This window comes from Pangasianodon hypophthalmus, chromosome 2 (assembly GCF_027358585.1).
Source record: "Pangasianodon hypophthalmus isolate fPanHyp1 chromosome 2, fPanHyp1.pri, whole genome shotgun sequence".
NCBI lineage: Eukaryota > Metazoa > Chordata > Actinopteri > Siluriformes > Pangasiidae > Pangasianodon > Pangasianodon hypophthalmus.
Genome location: NC_069711.1, coordinates 32,169,002 through 32,179,596, shown reverse-complemented (window position 1 = coordinate 32,179,596; position 10,595 = coordinate 32,169,002). Strand labels below are relative to the sequence as shown.

The 10,595-nt window shown below is 38.9% G+C and overlaps 1 protein-coding gene across 4 annotated transcripts in view; it reads left to right on the top strand.

Moving 5' to 3' along the window:
* The window catches only part of lnpk (lunapark, ER junction formation factor), an 11,276-nt gene extending 1,130 nt beyond the window's left edge, over window positions 1-10,146 (top strand). For 2 of the 4 annotated variants that reach the window (XM_034298685.2, XM_034298690.2), the window contains exons 3-14: window positions 290-331; window positions 1,390-1,577; window positions 1,691-1,749; window positions 2,311-2,351; window positions 2,934-3,017; window positions 3,128-3,182; window positions 3,326-3,535; window positions 3,716-3,821; window positions 5,039-5,109; window positions 5,241-5,405; window positions 5,601-5,687; window positions 8,659-10,146. In XM_034298685.2, coding sequence (XP_034154576.2) covers window positions 290-331; window positions 1,390-1,577; window positions 1,691-1,749; window positions 2,311-2,351; window positions 2,934-3,017; window positions 3,128-3,182; window positions 3,326-3,535; window positions 3,716-3,821; window positions 5,039-5,109; window positions 5,241-5,405; window positions 5,601-5,687; window positions 8,659-8,840 — 1,290 coding nt within the window. In that variant the 3' untranslated portion in view covers window positions 8,841-10,146. The remainder of the gene's footprint in view (window positions 1-289; window positions 332-1,389; window positions 1,578-1,690; window positions 1,750-2,310; window positions 2,352-2,933; window positions 3,018-3,127; window positions 3,183-3,325; window positions 3,536-3,715; window positions 3,822-5,038; window positions 5,110-5,240; window positions 5,406-5,600; window positions 5,688-8,658) is intronic. The other 2 variants (XM_053232023.1, XM_034298694.2) reach the window with 2 other exon arrangements.
* Window positions 10,147-10,595: the final 449 nt, after the last annotated feature.

Genomic DNA, 10,595 nt, shown 5'->3' with positions numbered 1-10,595 from the left:
CATGAAAGTCGATGAATGTGCCTCGCTCTAAGAACTGGAATGAGTCAAATCTTGCTTAGGCAAAGAAAGAAAAAAGATCAACATTTAAGTGTGTGCTGTACACATCAGTATTTTACTGCAGGATAATTTAGTGTGTAGAAAGTTCTGTATAGGCAGCTGGGAAACACAGGAATAAATGAATTCAGTAAAACTTTAAAGTGACCCTTAGCACTGTAGATTACGGTCCTTCCTAGATAGTGAATCCTGTCCAATCCTGAAACTCTGGTTTTAAAGCCTGACTCTCTTCCAGGCAAAACCTTCCACGGTGGAACTTCTGGAGGACTTAGATAAGGTAAAGAGCTGTCTCCTGAACTATTAATGTGTGTTTTACATTAAAAAAAATATGATTCAGCATGTCACAGTCTGTCCTCTTCACATATTATCTACACCTTTATTAGACGTACAGTATTGTCAGGATACTGGATTTAGAAAGTAATACGTGTTACTTCAAACTGTTTCTTTTTTAATTAAAAAAAAAAAGGAAACTTGTCAGGATTTGCACATGGGATAAAAAAGTTGTCCTCAAAATGTCACCTGAAACACAATGCAGGGGTTGTGACAGTGTGTTAATGTGGATATTTAATACGTGCATTATTAACATGTCGTCATATTCCTAAACTGTTGAGTGACATTAAGAAACTTTTGGATTACAGTGAAGTTATTTTGTTATAAATCTACTAGCATACCTGATGACTAATTTGCTTTTAATTTGAATAGAGATGGCACGATACCACTTCTGCTTTTCTGATATCTGAGACCTCGCGTATTGGACAAAAATTGACACCAATCTGATGTTTTTTTTTATTTAAAAAAAAAAAAACAAGTTCTAAATTTTTTTAACTGAGGCTTTCTTACACAAAAATCACTTACATAATAAATATACTAAAATAACTATAATTAAAGTATAAATATAATAAAATCAACACAAAAAAATATTTATTTATAAATATTCCCAGTTCCAAAACTAAATTTCTTTTCCAAATCCAATTCCAATCTATGACGTTTGTTCCTGGATCGGATATCCAGTGTTTTTTCTCTGGTATCTGATCCACCGTGTTTTGCTGATATTGGCACCAAATCTGAATTTTAATTTACTTTTATTAAGTGTATGCAGCGTAATAAATGTGCTTATTAGAGTCAGGTTATTAAATCCACCCTCTTCCATATGAAGGAGCAGCTCCCTGTCGTATCCATGTGATGCATTCAGTTTTACTACAATTGCTATAGTTTATTTCATCAATTAAATCTAAACTAAAACTAATGATAATTCTCAAAAGACGAGTGAAATTAGAGGTTAAATGGAACAGAGTATCAGACGGCGTAATGTGCTCAATTTTGTTTGTTTTGTAGGAAATTAAGGACCTCGAGGAGTTCCGTGGGAAGAACCAGCGCATGCAGAAGATATGGGTTGGCCGACTGCTCTTCTACTCGGCCGCTCTGTACCTGTTCACCTGTGTGTGTGTTTATTACCTTTACCTGCCTGAAGAGTGGAGCGGCCGGTTCGTCACGGCTCTGCCTCTGATCGCCTTCCCGGCACTGTGAGCCTCACTCCTGCATCTTCATGCTGTGTGTGAATCGTGTGCGTGGCCAGTGGATGCGTCCGTGCTGTATCATTGTTATGTTCTTTTCTTTCTCATGTCTCTGTTTGCAGTGTGTGGTTCGCACGCAAGCTGCTCATCATCCTCTTCTCCAAACGCACAGAAAGAAACAGTGAGTTCTTTGCAAAACCGCCATCTTACATACTAATTAATAAATTATTTGCTGCAAATTTCATCTCAGAGATCCGTGACTTCACAGGAAATAAAGCAAATCCACTCCTAGCTTTACAGTTTATCAGTGAAAATGGAGCGTATGAGCTCAGACCAGGTTCCAGATGAGCACCTGGGCGTGCCGAGGTACCCGTGCTGAATCCGGTTACTCTTCTTGCCCAGATCTAAAAATAAAAGATCTTGCAAGATCCAAAAATAAAATAAACTCATTGTGTCTTGTGCTGACTTTTACTTTAAGTGAGAGAAATGTTTCAGCACCACACCCACTTTAACATCAAATGAGACACACCTGATTCCAGAGAAATTCCTCCTACCTTTACGGGTTTGGTTATGTGATGGGAAGCCAAGATAGTCTTGGGTTTGCATTTGTTCATGGAGAAGTGCTATAAGTTGAATAAATAGCTGTGATTATTATTATTATTATTATTATTATTATTATTAATTGCTTCATCATGAGAAAATGACATTATGATCACCAGTTCTCACCTGTTATCTGTTTCAGATGAAAAATTAGAGGATTTAAAGTCAGAGAAAAGAAAAATAGTAAGTATTCTTCATAAATGTGCTCATGTTTAGTCAGTAATGGCATGATCTTTGATGTGGGATGATTTCTGTTGAAGTTGGAATATAGAATTTAATACACAGTGAATTTGTAACATGGAATTAAAAAAATAGAGAGCGTGACCTTTCAGTGTGTAATCCTGAATGAATGTTCAGTAGCTCAAAATTACCCTCTCTTTCTCTGTCTCAGCAACTACTCAGGTTCAGAATGCTACCACTGATCAATCGCTAATCAGATTCATGTCCTAGTGACAAAAAAAAAAAAAAAAAAAAAAAGATCAGTGTGTTGCAGAGTTTGGGGAAGGTGAGGACTTTTAACACGAGAAGCCTTTATGGTTGCAGTGAATATTTACACAATAGCACATAAGCATCTGTATTTTTATAAATATGATATTACTGACCGTCGTTCTGTGGCTCACACACACTGGACTTTTATAAATAAAATGACGCTCGTTCATGGAGTGTGGAAATCTGTTTAGTTTGAATATAAACTCCTGACATGAAGATGTTTAGTTTTGATAACTAAAGACCTAAATTGCTTACTAACCACGTTTGTCTTTGCAGCTTGAAGAGGTGATGGAAACTGAGACCTACAAAAATGCCAAGTTGATTCTGGAAAGATTCGACCCGGAGTCAAAGAGCAAAGCGGTGTGTCTTTGTTTTGCATCCATTAGCAGAACCTTGCGTTTTAAAATTGCAGTTTAAATGCGCAGTTTGTTTGTAAGTATTTTTAATCATCGTGTTTATCATTTTCTTAGGAAGCAGAAGCTACTCCAGTAGCTCGACCCCAAATGACTCCCAGACCCGGACAAGGTGTGTTACTCTTCTTCAGTGTTCATTTGTGTGTGTTAATTTTTTAGCAACATGTCACTGAGAAGTGTTTACAAAATATCCTCCAGTGACATTTTTGACTAGTCTACTACCTACTGGGTTTTTTTTTTTTTCCCCCCCTACAGAGGTTCGACAGCGTCATGTTGCCATGGCCACGCCCGGGCCTGTGCCCCGCCCCCCACCACCTGGAGCCACGCCCCTCCGCACTGCCCCCGGTGGCCCTCCTGAGAGTACCCTCGGAACTCCAGTATCAAGTCCGGCGCTGAGCAGCGGCATGGAGACGCCACCACAGATGAGGAGGAGTATGAGCCCTTATTCACCTGCGCTGGGAACAGGTCAGACGCGCTTCATATCCACGCTTCATCTAACCAGTGATGCTGAGCTTCTGAGTGGTGCTTTTAAACACAAATACTCTCTATGTGTCTCTTTCTCTTGCTCTCTCTCTTGCTCTCTCTTTCTCTCTCCTGATTAAATGCATTATGATGATGATGATGATGATGATGGTCACCTTTCAGGCATGCACCCCCCAGGTCCGCCGATGGCGCGACCCATCCTCCCCCGAGAACGCAGTGCAGTGGACCGGGTCATCGAGTACCTGGTGGGAGACGGACCACAAAACAGGTGCTGCATTTTTACATCATTCATATACACACTGACATTTACGTATAAATATCTATCTATCTATCTATCTATCTCACCTGGTGTCCTATAGCCATATAATAATCTCATAATCCACACATGGGAAAACTTCACACATTTAACTCTGCACATCATTCAAACGTTTATATTTTTAAATTTGATTCTAGTTTGATTTCTATCCTGCACTAAGTCAAAGCCTCCACCAGGTGCATTAGCGATGTGCAGCGATACGCCTCCAATACGCTCCTGTGTTTATGTGGCTTTTTTACAACAGATTTGTGGAAGAAACACTTCAAAAATACCATCCTCAATTTGTCTAAAACATAGAGTAATTCAATTTCAAATTTTTCACAGACTGCATTGGTCCAAAGTGAAGTTAGCCAAATTCAAACCAGATTTAGACCCTAACTGTGATGGGTATGAAATTGAACCAGCTACGTTATCTCACATGTTTTGGCTTTGTCCAAAATTAAAAGGTTTCTGGCAGTTGGTATTTAAATTTCTCTCTGATACATTAAAGACATGTATAGAGCCTGAGGCCATAATTTCAATATTTGGTATCATACCACATTCCTTAAGTCTTAATTAAAGTAAGAAAAATCTGATCGCTTTTACTATGCTTTTAGCCCGGAGGTTAATACTGCTCAAATGGAAAGAAAAATCCCCTCCAACCTTCAAGCAATGGCTCAAGGACTTACTACATTATATGGGCTTAGAAAAAATACGGCACACTATAAGAGGCTGTACCAACATGTTTTATATTACCTGTTTTAGATCAGATAAAGAAGATGGAGCCCTCAGTTATCTCAGAGGAGTAGAAGTTTGTTTGTTTATTTATTTATTTATTTATTTATCTTTCTTCATATTAGAAAGGTTTTGGATAAGCCTCTCACGTTACTGCTTTTGCTTTATTGAAAATCTTGTTTTGTATTGAAATTTGTCCAAAGTAAATACTTGAAGTAATTGTTAAGTTACTCAATATCATAATACATTCACTCATGTATTTAAGTGTGTGTGTGTATATTTTTGGGGTTAATTAGGAGAAGGACACGGTATCAGACATCTAATAGGGCGTATCTAAAAGGAACCCCGTGTACAAAACCTAATGGGGGCAAAAATGTGGTTTCCTGTCTTACTCTAGCACACGGCGGGTGAAAACAGTGTTTTAATTTCTTTCTCTCTCTCGGTGTGTCTCTCAGATACGCTCTGATTTGTCAGCAGTGTTTCTCTCATAATGGTATGGCCTTGAAGGAGGAGTTTGAATATTTGGGTAAGATTCGAACACATCAGAATGTCTGTTAAATAGTCTACTGTTTTAATTCATTGTGTTTAGTCTGTTGAACGTGTGTGTGTGTGTGTGTGTGTGTGTGTGTGCGCGCGCATGTGTGTGTTGCTTGTTAGCCTTTCGCTGTGCCTACTGTTACTTCATGAACCCAGCGAGGAAGACGCGGCCACAAGCCCCCAGACTCCCAGAGTTCAACTTTGAACGCCGCCTCCGCTCAGAGTCTCCCGACCCACAATCCCCAGCGGCATCAAACACTCCGGAGGATAGCGACGCCCACGAAGGTACCACACACACATACACACACACACACACACGTTTAAATTATTTACGCCAGCAGCACTTCCTGTGTTACTTCCTAAAGTATTTTATTGTTTTGTGCCTTTTTTTTTTTTTTTTTTTTTTTTTTTGAGTGCATGAGTGATGATCTTTTGTTCATAGCTTCATTTGTGTGTGTGTGTGTGTGTGTGTGTTTTTAGAACGTTTAATGTCAAGTCGTCGCCCTCATTCCTCACTAGGTGTTACACCGTGGAGCAAAGTTCACAGTTTCAGCCGAGACCGCACAGGTTCTATAGCTCACACCGTTACTCCTCTTACACACACACACACACACACACACACACACACACACACACACACACACTTCCTTCTCTTGTCTCTTACACACTCACAGCAGTCCTTCCTTACTCTCACACACTAACACATTGTCATACTCTCGACTAGGAGTGTGTGGTATGGCACAATATTTTCACAGTGCCATGAAAAAGTATTTGCCCCCACCTGATTTGCTCTATTTTTGCATATTTGTCAAACTAAATCATTTCAGATCCTCATACAAAATGTAATATAAGTCGAGGAGAATGCGACAAAACACAAAACACAATTTTTAAACGATCATTTAATTTATTGAAGGACAAAAGATATGCAGCATCTGTGAAAAAATGTTTGCCCCCACGCAAAATAAATAATTAAAGGAATTTCATCCCAGGCTTCTTTGCAGAATTGCTTTAATTCAGCCACATCGGAGGATTTTCTTTCATGAACTGGCCGTTTATGATCCCTATAAAACCTTACTTTTGTTTCTTTTAGCTTTTGTTTCTTTTCGAAAATCCTGAAGGACATTCTCCTTCAGGATTTTCTGCTAAAGAGCAAAATTCGTGGTTGTGTTGATTATAACGAGTCACCCAGGCCCTGAAGCAGCAGCGCATCCCCACACCATCACAATACCACCACCAGGTTTAACTGTTAGTATGAACATTATCCCAAATGGCTCGGGAATCATCAGGGTGTTTTTGGCAGGTGTGAGACAAGGCTTTATGTTCCTCTTGCTTGACAGTGATCATTTAAAATAAACTGTATTTTGTGTTTATTCGTGTTGTCTTTGTCATATTAAATTATGTTTCAAGATCTGAAACAATTAAGCGTGACAGATATGGAAAAATAAAAGAAACGAGATGGGGCGAATATGTTTCACAAGTTTTAATCGAAACTAAAAAAGTCTCCTGACTTAAATTCAATACAAGTTACTGAGGTCTTTTGCATGCAAAAGATATCATCTTCCAGAATTTTATTATTTTCGTACTATTTTATTGTTAGGTTTATTTTGCTATATTACTTTATAGTCATGTAAAAACAACACGTTATAGTGAACAGTCAAGAGAAGCTGTGCCACAAAGCACCCTGGTGTCAGGCGATATTAATTAATATCCTTTTAAAAGCAGAATTTGTTTGGCAGTCGGTCGTAATGTTTTGTATCGTCGCACGTTTATGCTAATATGCTGGCTGCTGATTTGAAAGCCCACAAAAGCGAGTCGGAAAGGCGCACGTTTTCAGCATCCCGTCCTGGGATGGAGAAGGGGTTAAAACAGTCGTAATGCTGCTCTCTGCAACTCCACAGCAGAGGTTTTGCTACAAGTACAAGTTGTTATGTGATAGAGACACACCACTCAGTCCACAGTCACACTCATTCTCTTTCACACCACACTGAGTAAACACACTTAATAAACTGTTTTATGTTCTGCTAATTATTGTTCCAAATCAGCTCACATGCATGCGTTCTGAAAACACTCTATTAATTCAATAATTGTGTGCGTGCGTGTGTGTGTGTGTGTGTGTGTGTACACGTCTGTGTGTATGTGTCTTGTATAACGTATCATCTGTTGCTGTTCAATCTCTGTAATTAATCTTCAGTGCATGCACATTCTCTATTTCGGTTTTTCCCAATCCTGGTCCTGGAGAACATTTAGGTGTTTTTTTTTTTTCCCCGGCTCCGAGCTCTCTTGATTCAACTCATCAGCTGGTTATCGAGCCAGAACTGGGGGAGTTAGAGGGGTTAAAACACCAAAATGTGCAGGGTGATTGTAGTCCAGGGCCAGAGTTGAGAAACTTTTATGAAGGCATGAATTAATTGTACCTTTGTTTACAGCGATGGTATGATGGAATTAATTGTGATTTTGGTGCTGTACTAAATCTGTATAATCAGGGTTCCCACACATTCCGGGAGAAAATGGATTAAATATGCTGAAAAGCTTAGTTAGCTCTTGGAGAAGTCCCAAGTTGAGCAATTAAGGCATTCATTTTGCATATTTTCTGCCGATTAAACCTGTTTCGAGCGGAGATGTGTAAGCTATTTAAGTACATTTGTAAATCTTTAGTTATATACAATTCCTTGGTCTGGATAAACAGCTAACGTGACTGATTGGTGTCAACATTTACTTTAGAATGCGTAACCAATAATGATTACCTTCCAGCTATAAACAAATCAATTTGACGTTTTTATGTTTTGTTTCACACTGAACCTGATGTTGGGAGATTAAATAAATATACACATATTTCTCTCTCTTATTATCTTTAAACTTTCTGATTTTGTCATCGGCTTTGTCCTGCTCCGTCACTGAGCAGAGTAACACACTCAGAGGAAAGCACTATCTGCCCTCTTCTGCATACATGAGCTGACAGACACCCGTGATTGGCTAGTGTCGCTGTGATTGGCAGGGGAGAGAGAGTATGCCCCGCCCACTCAGAGAGCACGGCCGTTTTGCTCCCAGCCGTGAATGGTTGTGGGGTTTCATCTCACAATCTCCTCACGATAGGGAGAAAATGTTTCTGTTGCACCACTCGGGATCCTCCGTGGATTTTTCACCTGCAGAATGCATTTAGCGTCATCTAATACAATAAGAAATAGAATCCATTTTGTAAAGTAGACCGGATTAAGAGACTAGCATCATTTCTATACATTTTTATAAGATTGTTTTTGTGGAATCCTTGAAATCTTCTGTAGTGAGTTAGTAAATTCGTATTAGTTGTATTGTCCTGGAAATCATTTCCTAAAATCTGTTGGAACCCTGATAATGATCATGACCACAAATCTTTACCTTCTCTACCTTCTCCACGCCCGTGCCACCGATTGATCTTTAATCTGCATGCTGTTTTCTCAAAAAAAAAAAAAAAGAAAGAAAGAAATTCGGAAATTCCCTCGCCTTTGCGTCTTTGCCTGGTACGCTGATGTCACTGACATTAATAATGATGTCATTGTAGATGTAGATGATGTGGAACCTGCCGCCTGTGCTGACAAGCCAGAGCCGGATGTAGACGACGCCCCGCCCACAAGCGACGGAGGAGAGGATTTGCCCCTCCCAGAGGAAGGCCACGCCCCCTGTGAGGAAAAAGAAGCTCAGAGTTCAGCTGCAGCTCTGGATGCTCCAAATGCTACGTTTTGAATGTTTTAAGCAGCTTTTAATTTATTTCCTCGTATCTCTTCCGCTGAAATGTATTTGCACTAGTTTTTTTTTTTTTTTTTTTTTTGCCAAGTTCTTGTATTACCTGAAAAGAAAAAAAAACTTGCACTCCTTTGAGCTTTGGTATCTACTGTGTATCGTATTTAACGCAGTCTAACAAGCCAGTGGGAGGTTCTGAAGACCTGGAACTGTCTAAATAGTGGAGAGTGTGTGTGTGTGTGTGTGTGTGTGTGTGTGTGTGTGTGTGTGTGTGTGTGTGTGTGTGTTAAAGATCTGTGACAGTGTCGTTTCAATCTCAACTCTTCAGAAGTATAGAGGAAAGCAGAAACATTTTCAAACATGGCCGGTTAGTATCAGAACCACTATGACTTTTTTTTTTTTTTTAATAGGTTTTAAGTTGAGACAATTTTGCTTCATTTTTGACTAGACAGATTATTTTGTGGTATTATTTCTTTTGTTTACAGTTTCAGTTTAAACGTGTAAGCTATTTGGATCAGTTTGCCAGTTGCACTCGTTTAGGTTTTACATCTGTCTTGATTGATTGTGTTCGGATTATTTTTAAATGCTTGTGAGTATTCTTAAAAATGTTTGGTGCCTTTAATGTTTAAAAAAAAAAAAAAAAAAAAAAAAAAACGAGCATTATTGGGACTCAGATGCTGTTTACACCTGATCGTTTCACGATTGTATCCTGATGCGATTTGAAGCGTTTACACTTCAGATTAAAATCTGAATTCTCTGCAAATCAGCGCATTTCATTCGACTGCCAACTTCTTCTTGTTCCTTATGTTCTGTTGCTTTGGTGTTAACCTGGTGATGTGGACGTATTTAACACTCAGAAAACTTTTACACCTGCACATTTCTACATAAAATAATCCGGATGCATGAAATGATGAGGCGTAAACAAAGTCCAAGGCTAGTTTAACCTACTCCTACTACAAAGCTACACTGCAAGACTCGATGACAGAAGCTTCTGAGCCACAACAGTGCGCCAAATAAAATGTGCAATAGGTATGTTTACTATAGTCTCAGTTAGCTCCTGAAAATCTAGCTGTGGTGCCGTTTCAGCAGCTTGTGATCGAGGTTTCGTAGGAAATGTGTAATTAGGTCTTGGTGTCTGATTATGATGTTCGTATGAGGAGATCCTCCCAGCTGTGGCTATTCTACAGTACCATGGTGTGTGTCAGTTTGTACACAGTTAGCACATGAACAACTACAGCTTTTGTTTTGTGCAGTTTCTGTCTCAGTGCGACTCTCTGTGTATGCAATACAATAAAGGTCCTTTTCTAAATCATGTCTGTTCTCTTTTCTCCGACTCGGCGTGTGTTATTTAGATGTAGATCTGACATCAGCGGGTCAAACATCATCTTCTGTTGAGTATCAAAGGCTTTGTAGCTTTCTACATGGTGAGGGATGAGAAAATGAAAGAAATGATAAAAATGTTTCTTTTTCAAAGACAATTTGTTTATATCAGAATCAGAAAGAGCTTTTATTGTCAAGTGTGGTCACACACACAAAGAATTTGACTTGGAATGAAGCTTCCAGAGCACACACCAATAAGACACAATGGACTTAAATGGAATAGATATTTGTACAGATGTGATATGATACATACATAGATATATACATACACACAGTACTGTGCAAAAGTCTTAGGCACATGCAAAGATGCCTTCAAAAATAATGAAATTAAATGCTTCTACATTAAAAAATACTATAAAGAGCAGTAAACAGTAATAA